Below are 21,244 nucleotides of genomic sequence, written 5' to 3' on the forward strand. Positions count from 1 at the left end.
AAGAAAGAAGAACTTGCTTGAGGGGAAACCATTTCGGATGTTTAAATCCTGTTCTATAAAACACCATCCGCCCATATTCATCGAACTGTATCCGTCCTCCAGTTCCACAAAAGGTTTCCCCAGAGGCGATCAACCAACCAGCGCACAGGATATCGCAAGGGTGAAATTGAGTCTGGCACATATAGATACCAGTCATCATCACAATCAATGCTCTGGCCGTTCGACAGAGTTGTACACTCATAATACTCTGGATAGAAACCACCCTCCTCCCAATCAATGATTCCAGTTATAATATACGCATCGGTGTTGGTGGGATCCTTTTCAACCATGATATTTGTTTTCTTCAAATCGCCATGTGTAAACACTGAACCCTTAAGAGACCTATTTTCATTTCTCAGAAATGAACGAAGTAGCTTCACATAGGAAGGACTTGCACGATGTTTTGCAGAGAATTGCAGCTCATCAAATTGCCTTGCTGTTGTAATGCCAGTTTTTGCAAAAAGTTCCATGATGCGGTAGTCTTCCCCACCCAGGCCTCCTAGTTGAGGTCAATCATGTTGCTGGAGGTTCCTGAGTTGAGAGAATATCCAGTTCAGTTGCCTCTGAAGAGATAATTTTGCTTCATGAGATAGATCTGGCCAGGCTTTGTCAAGGGTGATTCCTGGGATATATGACATGAACATAGCATGGAAATTCCCAAGGGTAATCAGACCATGGACTCTGGGAATCGGGAGCTCAGGAACGTGATCAGCAAGGTATTGGAGATTGTGATACTCTGTCAAATCTCTGCTATTGGGAAAGACTTTGATAGCAATTTCATTGCCGCACTTGACCACGGCTCCTCGTGTGCTCAGGTCAAATAGCCTTTCTTGAATGCAAAATAAGAGATTTCAATGAGGCCGCAAGCTCTGTTTGCGAAGAAGAATAGCTGTCGCCCAGGTTGGAATACTTTTGCAGGAGCGCTGTGGCTTGATTAGATAGTGGGTAAAGAATATTGGCAGTATCGACTTTAGAAAGCCTCTCACGGAGCCAGTCACAAGGCTCTTTTGGGTGCTGTGGCTCAACGGCCCTTTTTTCTGGCGTTGCATTTGGCATTACCCATTTGTACCGACGGTCGTAGTCTGAGGGGAAATAATCGTGCAAGTTGATTTCGGGGTGAGCACTGATCTCATCATGCAGGTTGTTGATGGTTATGAAATTGAGGCAGCCAGCCTCAGAAAGCTCCTTATATTGGGCTACTCGATGCGCACGCACATATGTAGCCCCGAAAACAGATAGGAGGTCTGCAGAGGGGCTGTTCTCAAGGGCATCATGGAAGGCTTAGATCAAGGTTTGGTTCATTTGTGGGGCGTCTGGCCGGTTGATGGTGAGGATCTTTGGTTGAGAGTTCAAGACTGCTGCCATTATTTGTAGAAGGCTAGTGCACCGCGTACGCTGAAAAGCGATACAGATAGCATGGGATTGAGGGCAATCGAGTGTTTCTTTGAGTTGTTGATGAGGCAAAGTCCTCGCTTAGAACCTTCCAAGGCTCCATGAAAAGTGGTATCATGTGACATGTTGAACAATTGGAACAAGTTGGGAAGGGATTGGGTGATTCGTCCCCTCTTATACTACCACGACTCTGGTGGTGATTGAACTCTTTTGCCCCAGTGGCCTAACAAGAGTTACTTGGCCATCGACGCCCAAATTTACGCCATGAAATAGATCAAGTTGGTTTTTGTCAAGATGTGCTAATGGCTGCATATAGTTTCGTAACAGATATTGAAGCCTTATTAACACGACGGGGAACTGCATTTTGATGACAGGGACTTCTCTTGAAAAATCGATGTATATCTACAAACAAGAATCAAAAACATGTAGCGAGAATGAAAAAAAGAAAGTGGGGTATTCCACCGCACTTTTCCCTAAATCTTCATGGAATAATTAGGATGTACAGACATATATACATACATGAATATGAAAAATTGTTTCATAACTATCCATTCGCATATGGCATCGAACCGCTTCGATGAAAAAAAAAAAAAAAGATCAAGAATAGAAAGCGTAAGACGGTAGAAGGGTCGTCAACCAAATGGGGTGAGTATACAGATGCTCTGGCATGCAAAAGAAGGGGTGAAAAAGGGAAGAGAAAGGGGGGGGGGCCTTGGGGGAGGGAAGGAGAACGGCATAAAGTCATAACTACAGCATTCTCCTAGCCGCCGTGAGAATCGTACGATCCTGGCCGAGCAATGTCCCCCGCGCCACCTGCCTGTTCTGAACCAGAGACTGTCGTATTAGGAACGCCTTCACTCACGCTTTCTCGCGGTCGATCCCAGGTACGGATGTGGCCTGCAAGGTATTAGAGACTACCACAAATATAAATACGGATAAAAGAGGATATAGTCCATGGACATACCTTCAAGTGAAGAGGTGATAATGCAATCCTCAAGAAATCCTAGCCAACAAATGGGATCTTCACCAATTACCTTGGACTTTATTATCAAATGTAACTATTATCAGTTTCAAAATTATCTATAAGGAGCTTCGGTCTGCAGACTGGTCTCTTACCATTATTGGAGGTAGTTGTGCAGTCCTCGCTCTAGGCTCAACCGGGTGGAAAGTAGGCATATCCTCCGTCTCCTTCTCCTCTACAGGTTTGCTGTCTGTGCGGTTCGAGTCAGATCTTACCCAATTAGGAGAAAGAGCATCGGTACGGGCTACAACGCTAGTACGTTGCCGTGCCGTGGCTTGAAGCTATTAAGCATTCAAATTTATTGTTAGTAGCTCCATAGACACACGACTGGGTGAGAGCAGGGTATACTGCCCCGAAATAGCAGAAGGATGTATTTAGAAGGGTGGACAACATACCGCCTTTGGCCTATGGAGCATCGCAACACTGAAATCCCAGAGGAGCAGTCGGCAGTCATCTCCAACGCTGCCGAACCTGTAAGTCCGTTCATCACATCGCCAAGGATCGAAAGCCACGTAGGAGACCCAGGAGTGGTGGCCCTGACAGCGGGCGACAATTTTGCGTTCAGGGAGTGACCAAATGGAGACAAGGTCATCTTGGCCTCCGGTTAAAATATACTTGCCGTCTGGAGACCAGCAAACGCAGAGCATTCCTCCATAGTAACTCGTGAACGTGTCAAGGACTCTTAAAACAAAATGTAAGGTTAGTTAAGAGTGACAATTTTATTTCCAAAGACGCCAGAAAGGGGTACACGCACTGTTCTTTTAAATAATCAATTATCCGGAGTGATCCATCCTCCAAAACGACGGCCAGATGCCTACTATCGGGGGAAAAAGCAATATTATTGATGCGGTGGTTCGACGGCTTCCAGCAGGCAACCGGATTGGTTTTCTGGTTCTTCGAATTGACAGACTTTAAAATGATCAATGGTTGACTTGAATTATGGGGTTTTTTCTCATCGGCAGCTTTAGGGGGACTAATATCTGTAGATTCAGGGACAAATGGAGCATCTTCCTTCTCCTTATCATAGACAATAAGGGTGCCATCTGCATGGGCTGCCAGAAACAGGTGTTCTGAGCCAGGAATCCATCGGATCTGGATTACTGGAGAATTATTGATGACGCCATTCTTGTTGATGCGAGCATACTTTTGCTGAAGTGGCTCATACCACATGATATCCCCCACAGAAGAGCCCATAATCACATCCAAGTGTGTTGTGCTTTTCGTCAACTCGTTCACATCGTGGCAAAGCATGTGCGCCTTTGTGAAAAGGATCTTGGTAAGAGGTTCCTGCTTTATTCTGGAGCTCAAGTCCAGCCATTGAAAAGCACGATTTATATTTGCGAATGCATAGATGCCATCTGGGCTTCTCTCTGCCAGTCTCTTCGCTGCCGTATCGTGAGTAATAACACGAGAAACGAAAGTTGAACTACTTTTGAGGATATTGTTCTTGGGTTTACGCCGCTTTAAGCCAGGTCCCTCCTTGCCTATATTCGTCGCGAGTGCGAGGCTTCCCTCTCCAAACGCAGGTACCGATCCACAAGCCTCCGATGTATTAGATGTTGGCCGGACTTCATTATCGCTTTCCCTGATGCTCTGAAGGTCTGACGTCCCACTCAGAGACGTCTTTACTTTGTAAAGTTGAGGCATAGTTTTGCGAGGTTGGACAACGACTAATGATAGCTTAACGCCAGATGTTGGAGGGTGGGGAATCGTAGCCAATGGGTTTGTGCTAACAACAGGAGCTTCGGATGGATGAGGCGGTGGAGTCGCGAGGAGCAGATCATCCCTAAGAATATAAGTTCCTATACATTCGGTGATCAGTTGGTTAGGCTCAGAAGAATAACAGGACGCGACAGCTTGGTACCAACCTTCTCCGACCTGAAGCGAACAGCCCCCTTCAGGACGTTTTATAATGTTGCTCGTTTCGATAATTGGCACAGGCATGCCGTTTACGGTGCCATTGGCGTATGCCAAAGGCATCGCATAGCGGGGTGGAGGAGGAGGTAGTACACTGGATACACATATGAGATGGAACACTAATAACGAAAACGCTGAAAAATTATGGCAGCCGCTTTGGTAATATAGCTTCACCATTCCCACATCGGGCAATTTGATCAGGAAACTTACAACATGGCGTCGGAGAGATGGACACCTATAGCCAAAGATTACATGCGCTTAATGGGGAATGGTACTGCAGAAGATGTGACCGTAACACTCAAACAACGTGGTGGAAGGACAAATATAGAGAACAGACATTGATGAGGGGGGTTTCGAATGATCGACGGCTTGGCTGACTGAGGTCAAGCTTTTGCGCATGAAAGGGGAAACTCGAGCGACGAGGGAGAGATTTCGCTTGTACCAGAGCGAATTGCACAAAAATTAAACCTGAATAATCAAGAACATAGAAACGAAAAAGGAGATGGAAATCCCGGGCAAGTTGTTGATATAATAATTATCTCCTCGTCTGGGGGCGAGGCACAATTAGCGCATTACCATTAGTGTATTAACTACGGAGGGCGCTATCAAAAGAATTGCGCCGCTCAGATTCAATTTATACAACTAAGAAGCGCCACAATGTTTTAATGAGTAATTACATTTAGCTTCAAATGACCCCACATTCTATTTATATGAGAATGCCATGTATTCTGAATTGATTCCTCTTTTTTCTCAAATATCTCATCTCTAATATTTCATCTGCTGATTCATATGGCACTCAATACTGATATTACCACAAGAGCTCTTGTGGTGGCTCTTAAATCACCCTATTTTGACAAGTCAAATACTGAAATCACAGAAATCACTCAGATCTCAAAGAGTCAAATCAACTGTATATATAAATATGCAATTGAATGTGGATTTGATTCTGAACTGTCTCATATTATACTTCACAATGAATGACTTTGAGATGCCCTCAAATCTAGCTGATCAACTCAGAGAAATGATAGTATTAAGAACACTATTCTTGCAAAGGTTCAACATAATCAATATGGACAAGAAAAGACATATACTGATCTTATCAATGAATTCAGTAATGAAGAAATTGAGATATCTTCTATAACTATATAAAGAATTCTTCACAAAGCAGATCTGTGAAAAACAAAGTCTATACAGAAGTCAGAACTTATCAAAAAGATACAACTAGATCAACTTCAATTCTGTCTGAAGTATAAAGATTGAATCTTGAAGAATTGAAAGAATGTTATCTGATCAGATGAAATCTCTGTTATTCTTCTTTATTAATAAGATGAATATAGAATATAGTGTGCACCTCATGAGGTCTATTCTTGAAGCTGTATATATAAATAATGAAAGAGATTATCTGAATTCATGTTCTGAGTCTGCTTCTTGTATAATAAGAAGAACTCATTTCATTGTTGGATCAGAGAAATCTTGCAGAAGCATGCTCAATCCCTTGAGTATATTGAGACTTTAAATACTGAAATGGAATCTATAAAGAGGCAAGAATGAAAGCTGTCAAATGATATTCAAAAATTACAGATTGATTGTCAGCAATCAGATCAAAAACTAATATGAAAGTTCAAACAGATCACAGACAAGCTATCTCATAACAAAGATGATGGAATTGATTGATATCACTATCAAGTTCAAATTCTCTTATCAAAGCTATTTCTCTTTGCAAAAGAGTGTCAAATTGATTGTCTGAATACTATTGTGCAAGAGAATAAGACCTCTTCACACAATCACTATATTCAACATTATATATACAATATTCATGAGATTCAACAGCTGCTTTGATGTGGGAATTCATCTGATCTCAATGTAATTGAGGCAGCTTGGCTCTGAATGAAGCACAGAATAATAAGAAAAGAAGCTTCTAAGAACTATACAGAAGCTGTTAGAGTATGAGAGCAGATATGAAAGAATTTATCATAAGAGAAGATACAGACATGGATTGAGTGGATTTCTGTACATATTGAAAAGATTATAGAGTTAGAAGATGGCAATGAGTATAGAGAAGAAAGACAGCATAGACAGATGAAGGAATAGAATACTTATCTGATTGACAGATTGACATGCAGATTGGCAGACAGATTGACAGACAGATTTCATATTGAATAGCAGCAGAGACAAGAAATAATCAAGAGCTGAGTATTCAGTATAAAATACAGTGTGAATTTCTGCCAAGATTTGTGGCACTGTCTAGTTGTCTTTTTGCCAGCGCAATTCTTTTGATAGCACTCTCTGTAGACTGTTAGTTCAGAAGTATCAATCAATAATTTCTCATACTAAAATATATGCAATTCTATTTGCTGGTACAGATCCACTATCTCATATTTTCTTCTCAATATATTGCTGCTTCATCATTCAGCTTCAAGAATTCATCTTTCTTCTCACCCCACACTCTGCAGAACCATGGCATTCAAAGGTATTTCCAGTTCTCTAATACTTCTTGAAATAATATCTGCTAATTATTTATTAGACAGTACAAAAAAGAGTGAGAAATGAAAACAATCTTCAAGTGAAATTATAGCAGATATTCCATCTCTGAAAGATGTCAAATTTAATTCTATAAAAGCTCTTCATTGCCTGTCAGCTGTCAATCTATCTAATAATATTGATCCACAGAGTTCATATACTCTATTCTCTCTCTATATCTCAGAGACAGATATTCAGAATATTACAAGCTCCATCAATGCCTATGCAGAGATACAGATCTCAAGAAATCCAGCTCTCAATTCTCAAGATTAACAGCCAACTACTTCTGCAGAAATAAAGGTATTTTTTGAGCAGATTATCTATATGGAAATACATAAATCTCCAACAGTTGAAGATTATTGAAATAAGAATGATGCTCAGAGACCACTATATTCATCAAAATTTCATATGAAACAGTATAGATTTGAGCAGATTAAGAGATATATCCATATATTCAACTCTTACAGATTGGAATCTTTCTTCATTCAGAAGCTAGAGTCTCTGTACTCAAATTTTCATACAGTCTGTCAGAGATACTACATCTCTGGTTTCAATCTCTTCATTGATGAGATGATGATTTGATTCTTTGGTCAATCAAGATACACAGTCAAGATACCTCAGAAATCAATTAAGCAGAGATATAAGATCTTTGAACTAGAAGAACAGAGCTATCTTTGAACCTTTTTCATATTCAATGATAATCTCTGCATAAGTACAATGTTCTGAACTCCAGGATTAATCAAAACTGAATCTCTTGTGGTGGAATTGATTGAATGGCTGCCAGTATTCTTGCAGAGCACTGAGCAGCAGAGCACTGAGCAGCAGAGTACTGAGCAGCAGAGCATCAATCAGCAGAGCACTGAGCAGCAGAGCATCAAACAGCAGAGTATCAATCAGCAGAGTATCAAGCAGCAGAGCACTGAGTAGCAGAGCATCAAGCAGCAGAGTACTGAGCAGCAGAGTATTGAGCAGCAGAGCACTGAGCAGCAGAGCATCAATCAGCAGAGCACTGAGTAGCAGAGCATTAATCAGCAGAGCACTGAGCAGCAGAGCACTGAGCAGCAGAGCACCAAGCAGCATATGAAGTTGAATAACAGTAAAGAGGTAGCTGGCTACTCAATTTATATGGACAACTACTTCACCTCTGTTGCTCTATTCCACTATCTTTGAAAGCAAGAAATTGGAGCTTGTGGAACCACCCATCCTGCCAATCTACCACCTCTTTTACAAGAATTAAAGAACTCTGGATTATCTGCTCATATTCCCTTCAATACTCTGTGTATTATCCCTCAAAATGAAGTTCTCTGTCTTACATGGAAAGATAATAATGTGGTTTTACTACTATCTACAGTTCATAAGCCAGACAGCTTCATTGAATGTATCCAGAAACATCCTGGAATCAATTCCACCAATGGCTCACAGATTCAACAGCTATTTGGTGATAAATTTGAACAATCTATGAAGATTCCTATCATCATTGATGACTACAATCATTATATGAATGGGATTGACCTAGCAAATCAGTATAGAGCTTTCTATGAGACTCATATGCCCACCAATCGCACCTGGTTGTCAATTCTATACTGGATTATTGATCATGCTATTGTCAATGCTTATATTCTTCATCAACTGGCTACTACTGGCACTACTGGCACTACTGGCACTACTGACACTACTGGCACTACTGATACTACTATATCTCATCTTGAATTCTGTCGGCAGCTCTATCTTCAACTCCTGGAATTCTCAAATCCTCTACCTACTACTCAATCAAATCCAGATCTAAATCACCATTGAATTCCTCTGTCAGAACCTTGAGCTTGTGCCTGGTGTCAGTACAAAAGAAAGAGAACAGAGCAGAAACAAGATAAAGCTCCAAGATCAAGATATGGTTGTGCTGCATGTAACAATATTCCTCTCTGTTTGAAAAGTCAGTGTTGGCAGGAGTTTCATTCCAATGATTAATTAGGATTAGATCAGATAGATTACATAAATTACACTAAAACACACCAATACAGCAGATCTCTCATATCATCCAGTAGTTTTTATGTATTTAATACACTAAGTACGCGCTAAAAAATTGCGCTAATTGTGCCTCGCCCCCAGACGAGGAGATAGGGATAGCTAGAGGCGTTTGCCATCATCCACTTGTGGGAGTGATGGCAGGAGGTTGAGTTCAGCCACAACCAGCTGTATGGGCAGCGGCTCCGTCAGAAAGTGTGGGGAAGTCGGAGTCAGGTGATCGTCGCGTGGTCATGTTACAATTAGGTTACCTCCAGGGCTAGTTACTGCCAAGAAAAAAATCTATACAATTTTCACATTGATATACATGGATATCGTACTTCATATACCTACATTTAGAAGCCTATATTGGCATGATAGGCTATCTAGCTGATGGATGCCTTGCTAGTATATAACACCAAACGCCAAAGGCGCAAGGGGTGGTTCAATTCATGCCACCTGTAGCTCTGCGCCATATAACCACAGCCGCCGCTCCAGCGCAGACGACCGCCCCAATCGCAATCCCCCATGCCATCCATTTCCCCTCAACATCATCTTCAGTTCGCGGAAATGCCGTGCTGGGCTCCATCGCTGCCTCTGCAAGGTGAACAAACAGCTCCTGTATGGAATCCCACGTTACGCTAACGTGTAAAGGTGGACTGGGCATGTTTAACCGGCTGGTGTATTCGTCTGGCTGGAACTCTGCTCGCTGGGTCGTCCGGTCCAAATCGGCTTTGAGGGCAACAAATACGCTTGGTAACTCCGCTAGGTGGGGATATTTATCCCGCAGCATGGGAATATAGGCGAAAGAGTCAGGGTCAGAAGAGTCATAGGTGTATGCGACCACATCGCATTGATCCAGAAGTTTGGTTTTGTTTTCGAGAAGCGCAGGTTCAAGCTCACCCAGTTCGTCAAGGATGAGGTAACATTGTTTGCCGCCAGGCAATTCCACAGTATTGACAGCGGTGCGTGATTGGATGGTGGGATGGTATGTCGAGCTAAAGCCACGCGAAAGAAATGCGTCGAGGAGAGATGACTTTCCTGAGGCCGGGGCTCCTAGGACATAGCACATGACAACATTACGGCCAACACGGCCAGGGCGTTGCCGCTTTTTCCGTGGTTTGGTCACCTTCAGTGCTGCAGTGGTTGTTGGGTTCCCTCGGTCGGATGACTCGAATCCCAGGTAAGCTAGGTACTCCAGTGTGGTTTTCGGTGATGTAAATGTAGTCACACTCCATTGTGCAAGCCAACCCTGCAAAGTAATGTGGCCAGTCTCATTTCGTACAGTTGAACAGGGAAAGGCACCCTCTATCCAAGAGGGAGGTAATCCCGGGGTAGGCGCAAACAGAGATGCCAGCTCCGTGTCATTGAGTCCACCATCATTATCCTTATCTGAGAGAAGGAACAAATCGACAAGAAAACGATAGCCAGCGGGAGACAGTTCCGCCGAGGCAAAGGGGGGCACTTCGAACCGAGGGTGGAGAAAATCTTCTTGTAGAGACAGGTTATCCGTGTACTTGAATGTCCGTAGTATGATCCATATTGTTTCATGTCGTCCTTTTTCAGCATATAGTTTATTAAGTTGTAGGAAGCCCTGTACGCTGATGCCAGCAGGTGTGACAGCATCTGGGTAAAACCTGCGTATAGTCTCCTTGATATGGACCAGATCCTCTTCCCTCAGAGGTTTACCAAAGCACTTTGCTTGAAAGTCTGTAATTTCCATATCGCTCAAATATCCGTCACGGTCCTTGTCGCACAGATAAAAGATTCGATGAAGGGCACTAACGGCAGCGGGTTTCAGAGCCGATTCCTTGGAATCGAACAAGGGCGCAATGGGATGTGTGACGGCCTTTTGGCAAAGGAAAAATGCTTCGTTGACATTACGATGCTCCCTACTGCTGGTTCGAATGCAGGAGTCGATCTCCTTGAATTCCGCCATTACCGGGAGCATCTCATCCTCAACAACCTGGGACCCGTTGCCTTCAGGGGTAAGGTCTGACTTGTTGGCACATAGAACAACGGGGACATTAACACCCAGGGAGCGGAAGTATGGCAACCAGAACAGGGCAACTCTTTCATAGCTGTAGTGGTCCGAGTATACCAGTAAAATGACATTGGATTTTCGGATTTCCTTAGCCAGGGTTGCTCGTTCTTGAGGAAGGGCGGAGGTATCTACAACAGTGGTTGTGGCCACATTTTCAGGAGTGCCAATTGTCGGAGGAATGGTGATATGAGGTAGGACCGGCTGGATCTTATTTGTGACAAAGACGCCCTTGACGAGGGAAGTGATCAAACTAGACTTCCCAGTTCCTTCGTCGCCGCACACACAAATCCTTACTAGAGCACGAGAGTATAAGAGCCCTGTAGATAAAAGAACAAACGTATGTAAGGGCATTTCACTCCTTGCAGATAGAAAACTTACCTGTTCCCATGTCAATATACTTGCAATGGTTGATATATATTATTGCTTAATTGTGTCTTGGTTCAATCTGGACTTGAGTATGCATCACAGCCATCTTCCCAGGAACGATGCCAAAGGAACAAACTAACCAAACACCACAAGCTGCTATCAGCCGCGTACCGCGCTTATAGACACGTGACATTCGATCTCGGAGTTCTGACGATTTTGTCGACGGAGTCTTTAGAGTTTGATTTTACTAGGCGAAATGATGATTACGCCCGTAATAACCGCCGGCTATCGTCACTGACTCAGCCACTCCAAGCCAAAAGCTTTCCAGCATTCTTCTGTCTCCTCACTGTCATCACACCGTTTCGCCGCAGCTCAATAACGTCGTGGCTCGTGGCTGCGTCCGTAGCCTTCCGTAATCTTTACATATTAGGATGTGAAGGCACAGCGGAGTCAACAAAACCGCCGTTTTAGATCTACGGACCGGAGCCTCAGTAAAGCCTCTGCCGCAGTCATCCGCCGTTTGTGCACAAGCCACCACCACCACCTCCTCTTTTCCCATTTCCCGTCCTGCTAGCATTCATCCGGCGTTATATACGTAGTGAAAGCCCCATCCAGTTCTCCGCTCATCTTTACCCAACTACCGCGTACGGAAATATGCCTCTAGGAATACATAATCCGCTGCCCTCTTCTATGAGGAGTGAGTAGTAACCCCGTATTGACTCCAAATACCTCGTGCCGCTCCTTGACATTCTGATATCTGATGGAAAACTAGGCGAATGCAGAAAAGCTGGGAAAATTCTCGCTTCTTTCGTTGATCCCCGTCAAGCTTTTGGCCCAGATAAAATTATTCCCCCTCAGATATTAGCAAACGCCAAGGTATGTGATGGATTAAGAACCAGATGGATGATTTGTTGAACTTTTCATGAAAGCGGTTACTGATTTTGCAGGATAGGGGCTTGCGGTCCTCACTGTGATCAAAGCAGGCTTTCTTGGCTCAGCTCGATTCGGCTCAGGTATTGTCGTCGCTCGTTTGGCAGATAATTCGTGGTCAGCGCCGTCCGCAATCGCAACGGCCGGGGCGGGATTTGGTGGACAGATCGGTTTTGAGTTGACAGATTTTGTTTTCATTCTAAACGATTATAACGCCGTCCGGGCGTTCTCCCAGGCAGGCAGTATTACATTAGGAGGCAATGTTTCTATTGCGGCCGGACCCATTGGGCGCAACGCTGAAGCTGCTGGAGCCGCGAGCACAAAGGGGGTCGCTGGAGTTTTTTCGTACTCCAAGACAAAAGGCCTCTTTGCGGGTGTAAGCCTGGAGGGAAGCGTACTAGTGGAGAGGAAGGATGCCAATGAACGACTTTATAATTCCAAAGTATCTGCTCGCCAGCTACTTGAAGGATCAATCCGCCCACCCCCTGCGGCAGAACCACTAATGCTTGTTCTTCAATCACGTGCGTTCTCTGGTAACGCGGCCTTTGGGAATGATTCAATGTACAACGATATCCCCATATATGACAACTCGCATGATAGAGTTGTTTGGGAGGGGAAACGAGGTGATGCGTTTGGAGAAGGTGTGCGACGAGACCGCACAGGATCTTTAAATTCGCGAGATGACTACCAATACCATGATCGACCAAGGCGTGCAAGCACATGGGCTGACGATGTCTACGACCAGCAACCGCCTAGCGGTGGCATGCATCGATCCTACACTACACGAGCTAATCCAAGGGAGACGTTCGATAATTACAATCGCGGTGGTGAAGATGGTTATATGTACAGCGACAGAAGGCCGACACGTCCCACAGCTCCCAAACCAGTTTTCGGCTCAAAAGGGGAGGCTGCTTCATTGCAAAAGGACCAAGTCGTGGCATTGTTCACTTTTGATGCTGACCAGGAAGGCGATTTGGGATTTAAAAAGGGTGAGATCATTACCATTCTCAAAAGAACAGACAAGAAAGAGGACTGGTGGACTGGGCGCATAGGTGATAGAACCGGCATTTTTCCTAGGTAAGGGCTTCTTAATTAACTTAGATTTATCTTCAGAGCTATATATAGACAGATACGTCTGATGTCTGTGTTGTCGTGAGCGACAAGCTAATTGTTTATCCGTTAGTAACTACGTTGACGCTTCAAATCTCTAACCGTCGTTTTCTGGACTGTGACCTTGGTACAACCCCAAATGCTATCAAAAGCACCAGCAAACGACGAAGACCTGTGCAAGCATTTCCTTTTTCCGCAACCGCACCTGTCCCAATGATTTCCAACCTCTACCTCTCTCACCAGTGAGTTATGCTCGTTCAAGCGAATATCCGTGCGACACCACCATTACCCTAGCCGAATAAACAGCTTTATCGCCCCTCTTGTTACCCATCTCAACTATATGCATTCTACTCTTCTACTCTAGGATCCGATGAGTGTATCTATATACGTGTTGATGTCAATTTCTTGGGTATTTTTTGTTCTTTTACCTTGTTTCGTTTTGACCTTCTCTGCATTTTGAAACCTTCCAGCGATTCTTTTCTTTTTGATATATATATATATTTTCAATTCGGATGTCTACATTCTCTGTTTCAACATGAGACCAACTTCTCAATTGTTGCATTTTCCCTCTCTCTTTCTCTGCACGCTTTTGAGCTTGTTGGCGCTTCTCTCTCTCTCTTTTTCAAACATAACCATGACATAAGGAATGCAAGAGAAGACTATTTGTTAACCAAAATTTTACATTTACAGTTTGAACATATTATTCCAGTTTTCAGACACAAACAAAACCCTGATCAGGTTTTGGACTGCAACAGTGATCTCAGAGAGAGTTTGATCTGTCAATTTACAGCATCACCAGGCAGTGATCAGTTACATAGAGAGCTGAGAGTTGTTTCATACACTCTTAATTATCTAATGCCCTCTCTCCCTAAGTACTCAGATATCTCTCATGTCTTATTTTATGATGGTCTTGACTGAACCAGCTCTCTCTTTGTGTTGGTCAGCATCATTAACATTGACAGCTGCTATGGGAAATGTTAGGTGCTCAGATAACCTAACTGATCCTACAATTCCTAACCACACCACTTGAAATTGAGGTGTCAGTTGTGCAGGAATAGGCTTGTTAAGTTTCTCAATGACAATAGATTGCAGATGTCAATGTGTGATCAGAGGAATATAGAGGGCTTGATCTGTCCTGAGCAGATCACTAAGTTATTGAAACCTTAATTCTCAGAGCATTAAGATGGCACACCTTGTTAGGCTTTTCAAAATATTGGAATGGAAGATGAGCTTATAGAACAGTGAGAGAATGGAATGTTGGACTTTCAGGATTTCTGACCTGGGTCACTTGAAATGTGTGCAATACTTTTCCACAACTCCATCACTGTTCACATCCAATGCAAGTTATCCATTCTGTGGAACTGCTGTGCATCATCAAGCATGTTGCTGTATTTTCCTGTTCATTTTGATGGCAGGCAGATATGTTTTTCAGATTTCCTTGAGACTTTTTAAATTGTGAAGAAGAAGAAGACAGGTGCAAGGATTGTGAATGCTGCTATTTTTGTTGGATAGAATATGTCTCTTATCATGGTGATATTCTGCAGCATTTAGTTAATTGTCCCACTGCTATGTTTCACAGGTTATTGTGCAATCTCTGTGATCCCAATGTAGAAAACTCCCTTAAGAGAAGTGACATATTTCAATCCCTAGACCTCTTGAGTGCAGTTTTCCCACCCTACCCTAAATACAAAAGAAAATTATCTCAACTAAAATTAAACTATCAGCAATACAATCTGATTTACAATTCGTCGGGTTACCACAGCTCGCACTTGATATATGAAGACGCAGCGGCTTTCTCTACAATATCTGGAGATCTTCCTGTAAAACTACAGCCTACGAGAAAAGGACACACTCCCTGCCGTGGTGGAATCTAGAGATGCTGTATATGTTGAAAACCGAGAAGTTAAATAAAATGCTTCCAGACCACAAAGCCAGATCGTTATCGCATGCCTTGCCTTGTAAAAAAGCAACATCGGCGCCCACAACATTCTGCACCGTTCAACTAAAGGATATCTTGATATAAGCATATACACTGCGATGTGGAAATATATTCGACGGACGGCCAGCAGCACGGAACATTTATCTGCATAATGCATTGGTAATGGAGCATTCATTTGATTATCTGGTCAAACAAATGCGGAGGAGAAACTCTACCTGCTCACATCCAACGCGTGTAAGATTCGAAATATAAACATTACTCCAACCAAGCTAGTGCACACCAAAATTGCACATGCACATCATTTAAAGGAAATTATGCGAGTGGGCAGATAAATTTAGAATACATGAGTTTCATTCCCTCAGGCTCTCGGGCTATCAGGCTGTCAACCAAGTGCATACTAGTAACCTGCGTGCAACGTCTCCTTCGTACCCATCGATATCTACCGCGTAGTTAAAAGGAGGTCGCCATGTGATCAAGAGCCTGCTCATGATAGTGGGAGGGTGACTATTAAAGCATTACAGTTGTTTACATGCAAACAGGGCTGTTCATTCTTGGTGTTTTGGCTGTTGAAACATTTCCGGTTTGGCCTCTATTATTTACGTTGGTTGACTTTTCTCGCGCTCTTCCTCTCTCCTATGAGAGTGAAAACCCCGATAAGTTAACTAGTTAACGGTGTTGGGTTAAACAGGTTAAAACCTTTAGTTATCTAGTGTGGAATGGCAGATCATCAGGATAAATCACAGCATGATTTACAACTAGCAAAATGGCGGCCATGCAGTAGTTAGTAGTGATTGCTATAACCATCCCTCATCAAATAATCGATTTCTTACCAAATCGCTTTACTCTCGACCTCCAACCTCCAACTTCCAACCTCCAACCTCCATCCTCCATCCTCACCAAAGAGCCGTCTCTTGTTTCGCTTCCTGTCGACCGGTCTTCTCACTTCTCCCATGGTGGCCACTACGCCCTTCCTTTTCTCGTAATCCTAACTTCGTTCTCGCTCCGCTGTGGATGTATTATGTGACTTGTTGTAGTTCGTGCCAGCCGCCCGTCTTCACTCGCCGCGCTTCGATGATCCTTCCACCTTGAACCCCCTTCGCTTTGGCGTTTCTGCCCGTCCCCTCCCAGGTTCCTCGTTCGATCGCTCATTTCCAGTGGCCTCTTGTCCTCTTCATCCGCCATCTCAGTCTCCCGCTTCCTGCCCTCCAGTTTGTTCGCCTGATTCATGATGCAGGTGAGTTTCGTCGTCGCTCAATATTTACACTATACGCCCCCCTGCGAAGTTGTGATACTCCACATACATAACCTCCCCCCCGCTCTATCGGGTGGCTGATTCAAGCCCTTCCCCTCTTCTCTGGTTCTTCGACGCACGCCCGTTGCTGTCCCCATTGTCCCCATTGTCCCTATTGTACCTTTTGCCCCTAATCTTCAGCAAACCGTTGTCTGATTACGTCGCTTCGTCTACGAGAAGATCGCCAGATGCTGGAGCCAGACGGAGTTCCCTCGTTTATCTCCCGTCTTGTTTTTCTCTCGTTAAATCACACTTTGATTCACTGGGCACCCATTTTGAGAACCTTGTGTTTGTTATATTATCCGCACAAGGCTATTTGTCTATTCAGCTGAGAATGCAGATTGGATAAGCTGGCTGATATTCGCCGATTTCCATAGGCCTCGACTTCATCTTATGAGTATAATGAAGGATACGCTCCCCGTCGGGGCCACGCTTCACAATTTTCTATCAGCGACGATACCCAACATGTTACGGAAACCATTGGCTACATGTATGGCGATGATTACGACAAAAGGGATTCGAAGCGACTAAGCTACAACCCCTCCTCCATGGCCGAAACTCTTTCTGTTACCTCCCCGCATCGCGAAAATCCCCCACAGCCGTCAGATTCGAACAATAACCAACGCTCGCTTCCTATCAGGACCAGTTCAATCGACAGGTCGACTACAAATGGCCCTGGTCGCCAGTCGACGACGGAGCCGGGCTCAAGTGATCGAGATGTTACAGGCCAACGCTCACCCGTCCTAACCCGCTCTCCCTCGACAGCCACCTCAAAATCTATTCCACTCAACGACCTAGACTATGACTCAAACCCTGCTGCTGCTGTTGCCCAGGAACTCACGAACCTCGCCGCTCTTCGCAGAATGTCAATGGATGTGGGGGCCGCCGACCCGGATCTTCCATTGTTCGGCTCTAATTTCGGTGTCCCCCCAATTCCCCCTTCTGGCCAGTCTGATGATGATGCATCGCAGTTGTTTTGGGTCCCCGCACGCCTGCACCCAGGGTTAGCCCCCAAAGAGTTCAAGAGTTTTCTTAATGGCAAAGCAGAGCAGATAAAGCGGAGGTCCGGAGAACTAAAAATGACTGATTCCGGACTACAAGTGCAAGGGTCGGCTGGAGGGCTGCGACGGAAGAAATCCATGTTGTCAAGACAAATAGATACCTCGGGCTCGGAACGGCAAAATGAAGTAGATCAGCTTGAGGCAGTATCGGAGGAGGCTTCTATCGGGCAGAGGCGAGGGGAAGATTCAATGGCTGACGATCGACCCATATTACCTGCTGCGCCCCCTGGCCACAGCCTTCGGAGATCGACCCGGACAACCTATCGTAGAGGGAGTTTTAAAACAGGAGATCGGATCCCGTACTCGAAGCGCGCACTGAGACAATCCGACCCTGACGCTGAAGCTGTCACTCGACGGTCACCTCAATCAGGTGAAGAAGAGCCCCCTATTCTGGGACTAACTAGAGTTTCGACGGATCCAACACATGGAAACGCATCGAGCTTTTCAAGGTCAACCACCCGGTCTCAACCCAACCTTTCTACTAGCGACCTTTCCATTTCACCAGAATTTAGTTCAGATGATTTATCCTCGGGCAATTCGACCTCGAATTCACAGACACGGCCATCATTAAGCCTTAACGGCGTCTCAAGTTTAGAGACATCCACGACATCCCAGAACCTCCATCAAATCATACAACCCCCACCAGCAGTCGTGAAAGAATCTCCAGCTACCATCACTGTCTCCGTACCAAACCACATTCCCGTACGGAAATCTTCGCACGACCCACCCCCTTCTCAACCTCCACAAGTACCCCTCCCTCCAGAGCCAATTGGAAGCAGGGCCTCCAAAAGAGCCGGAATTATTCGGCCGGCAAAAGAAAGTCCCCAGACAATTGACGACATTGCTTCCCACCCATCAGCGCTTCCCGGTAACAACACACGAACGGATACGCTCTCATTCATCCCGACCTCAACGGACAGCTCTAATAGGAGGTCGGATTCGAAGAAGGGGAAAGATAAAAAGGATGGAGATGGTGGCCGGAAATCAAGTTGGACTTGGCTCCGCGGATCGGAGGAAAAAGATAAGGATAAGAAAAAAGAGGACGAGTCCAAAAAATCTAAGGGAAGAATGCCCAAAATAACCGAGAAGATGCACGACAACACCCGCCTAGATCTTTTGCAGGCATCTATCGACGGAGCTCAAAGAGGTAGAGAGAGCATCGTTATCGACCGTGCGGAGGTTAGATTGGAAGACGAACGCAGGAAAGATACTGCAAAGAGAGCCGCTGGTAGTGAGTCAAAGAAGGAGAAAGAACCAAGCCTATTCTCTTCTATATTTGGTAGCAAGAAGAAGGGAAGTCTTGACCACAGCCAAAAGAAACATTCGTCGAGGGCACTTTCACCCGAGCCGCTACGGCGGGAGCTCAAACCCGATATCGATTACAACTGGACTAGGTTTCCAATTTCCAAGGAAAGGGAAATCTACCGCTATGCTCATTGGAAACTCGCAGAACCAAAACGCGCACTACATTCGCAAGTTCTGCTAAGTAATTTCATGTATTCATATCTCGCCAAGGTACAACAGATGCACCCTACATTAAGTATCTCTGCTCCACAAGCTCAACATCGGAAGAGAGAGCATTCACAGTCCGAGGACCATTCTCAACAACACCGACATCAAGTGAGTATTTCTGAATGTTCAACCTACCCATTTTTTATCCCTGATGTTAGGAAGTTTTCTAACTTCATTTTTGCCCTCCTAGAGCCGGGAGCATGATCATTACAACAATGGACCGTACTATAACGAATCCCATTATAACTATGATAGCGATGGCCGAGATGATCAGCAATGGTCCCCATCTGGAGGACGTGGGCACTCTCAAAATGGCTCCGCGCACGGATCGAACCAGCGGCCGCAATATGGAACGTCGCGATCCTCGTTTGGTGACGAGGCACAACTTGACGATGATGATGACATGTGGTGACAAAAAATAACTGTCTTTTCGGATGATGGAAATGATTTTTAATCTTCCAGGCCATTTCGTCAATCGTCCCATTACATGCTTGCCTGGTAGTTTGCGCTACATGAATTTTTATACCCATACCTCTCTCAATATCCATTGAATGAGCTTGCACGCACGGATTTACTCCCCACATTCACCATGCCCCTATAGTGAAAATAGATGCTACTTTGCATGCACCCAGTACAGACCGACGACGACCCTTCATGGGGTTTGCGCGTTCTGGTTAGATTTTGGACACTTAAGCCCTTTTCCCCCTCTTCTTCCCGCACTATTTTCCTTCTTAACCCAATTACCATGTATTACTTTGTGTTTTCGAGGTCTCTATTATAATTTTCCTCATTGATGGCATAGCGGCAGGAGTGTGTTCTTATGTTCTTTCGTTTTCTCCCTTGTCCACCTCCCTCTGTCTCATTTTTTTTTTAAATCCCCCCCCCCCCCCCCCCCCCCCCCCCCTCCTTTCTCTTCCATTCCTTGGTCTTCTCATTTTTGCTCGACGCTGCCTCGTATCCTTCTCTTTGGCGTGGTGTTGTATTTCTCTTCTTTGTATGGCCCACTTTTGTTTTCTCTTTCCCTAGTGAACTTTGCTACGGCGACTACTTTCTGTGCGGGATCTGACGCTGCTGGTTTCGTGGTGTTCTCTAAGCTTCCCTTCTTCTTTACCCTCTTTGTTTCTATTTTTCGCTCTCCCATAGCATCCCCAACTATATATTTTACGTGTATGTATCCAGGATAACAGGCACACAACTGTCTTTTACTTTCCTTTCCTTGCCATAGAACCTCGGTGTTGAATGATAAGGTCTATCGGGAGGCGGTAGACATATTTACAGTATCTATTACTTGAGCGGGAGAAAATCCCGATATGTCTTCCGCACCTTTCTAACCAGGTCTTCCAAACAACTTATTAGCAAACGGTTTATCCATCGCACCCACATATCCCCCTGAAATATTAAAGCGTAACGCTGGGGTTGAGTTCAAGACGCTTGTCGCTAAAGATGCTCCAAAGGATTACTAAATAGTTGGCGGTACCCAACCCTGCCAACGACAGCGTATTCCTCAATTCGCGCTGGTCAGATTTCTCTATGCAGATGAAAGGGGCCCTTGTACTTATGCTCCAGATCAAGGGAACTCTCTGTGTGTGTCTTCGTTCGTTACCTCTCTATGAGCGGGCATGTCGGGATGCAAAGCGAAGTTTTTAGGCACCCAATTGCTTCTAGCACTATCCTTCAGGCACTAATTATGCCCGTGCTCCACCCGCGAGTTCCCATATTTTCACCGGAATGATATTTTCTTACTATTTTGTACTGTCAATGTGGGAAAAGTCCCAAAGATCTATCTATAAGAAAAAGCTCATTATCTACATCCTCAGTATCTTCTTCATCGGAATGATCCAAAATATTAGCACTTTCCTGCTGTTGAGTAATCTCAGTGTTTGATTTCTTTGCAGAAGCTGCAAGCTCTTGTTGAAATCTATTCAGTGATTTCTATGTATTCTACTTTATGCGGTGCAATCTGTTCTTTTACATGCTTTACAGTCATCATCTTTTCTATATTAACCTGTCTTCATGATATTTTTTCAGTTTGACGTTGGTGAGCTGTAAGATATTGATTGAGATCTCTCTTGTGTTGAGCATATTTTCAAACCATCTCAAC

At 44.4% G+C, this 21,244-nt stretch overlaps 5 protein-coding genes across 5 annotated transcripts; 2 read left to right on the plus strand and 3 right to left on the minus strand.

Moving 5' to 3' along the window:
• Positions 1-77: 77 nt before the first annotated feature.
• On the minus strand, positions 78-1,556 carry HCBG_03096 (uncharacterized protein; the record flags this gene model as incomplete). Its single annotated transcript, XM_045430145.1, has 4 exons — positions 78-538; positions 713-864; positions 950-1,299; positions 1,434-1,556. The coding sequence occupies 4 exons, from the start codon at positions 1,554-1,556 to the stop codon at positions 78-80; spliced, it is 1,086 nt and encodes a 361-aa protein (XP_045290040.1).
• Positions 1,557-2,191: 635 nt separating this feature from the next.
• On the minus strand, positions 2,192-4,432 carry HCBG_03097 (catabolite repression protein creC; the record flags this gene model as incomplete). Its single annotated transcript, XM_045430146.1, has 5 exons — positions 2,192-2,328; positions 2,396-2,471; positions 2,548-2,619; positions 2,848-3,133; positions 3,207-4,432. The coding sequence occupies 5 exons, from the start codon at positions 4,430-4,432 to the stop codon at positions 2,192-2,194; spliced, it is 1,797 nt and encodes a 598-aa protein (XP_045290041.1).
• Positions 4,433-9,179: 4,747 nt separating this feature from the next.
• On the minus strand, positions 9,180-11,373 carry HCBG_03098 (mitochondrial GTPase EF-hand protein; the record flags this gene model as incomplete). The annotated part of the gene is made up of 1 exon (XM_045430147.1): positions 9,180-11,373. The coding sequence occupies one exon, from the start codon at positions 11,283-11,285 to the stop codon at positions 9,336-9,338; it is 1,950 nt and encodes a 649-aa protein (XP_045290042.1).
• A 292-nt stretch (positions 11,374-11,665) lies between these two features.
• HCBG_03099 (DUF500 domain-containing protein) lies at positions 11,666-14,008 on the plus strand (the record flags this gene model as incomplete). Its single annotated transcript, XM_045430148.1, has 4 exons — positions 11,666-11,997; positions 12,073-12,176; positions 12,253-13,307; positions 13,414-14,008. The coding sequence occupies 4 exons, from the start codon at positions 11,955-11,957 to the stop codon at positions 13,439-13,441; spliced, it is 1,230 nt and encodes a 409-aa protein (XP_045290043.1).
• A 2,496-nt stretch (positions 14,009-16,504) lies between these two features.
• HCBG_03100 (uncharacterized protein) lies at positions 16,505-19,645 on the plus strand (the record flags this gene model as incomplete). The annotated part of the gene is made up of 5 exons (XM_045430149.1): positions 16,505-16,513; positions 16,759-16,800; positions 16,948-19,251; positions 19,334-19,551; positions 19,606-19,645. 5 exons carry the CDS (start codon positions 16,505-16,507, stop codon positions 19,643-19,645), a joined length of 2,613 nt encoding a protein of 870 aa, XP_045290044.1.
• Between the last annotated feature and the right edge of the window lie 1,599 nt (positions 19,646-21,244).

The sequence above is a fragment of the Histoplasma capsulatum genome (genome assembly GCF_000150115.1).
Source record: "Histoplasma capsulatum G186AR genomic scaffold supercont2.3, whole genome shotgun sequence".
NCBI classification, from domain to species: Eukaryota; Fungi; Ascomycota; class Eurotiomycetes; order Onygenales; family Ajellomycetaceae; genus Histoplasma; species Histoplasma capsulatum.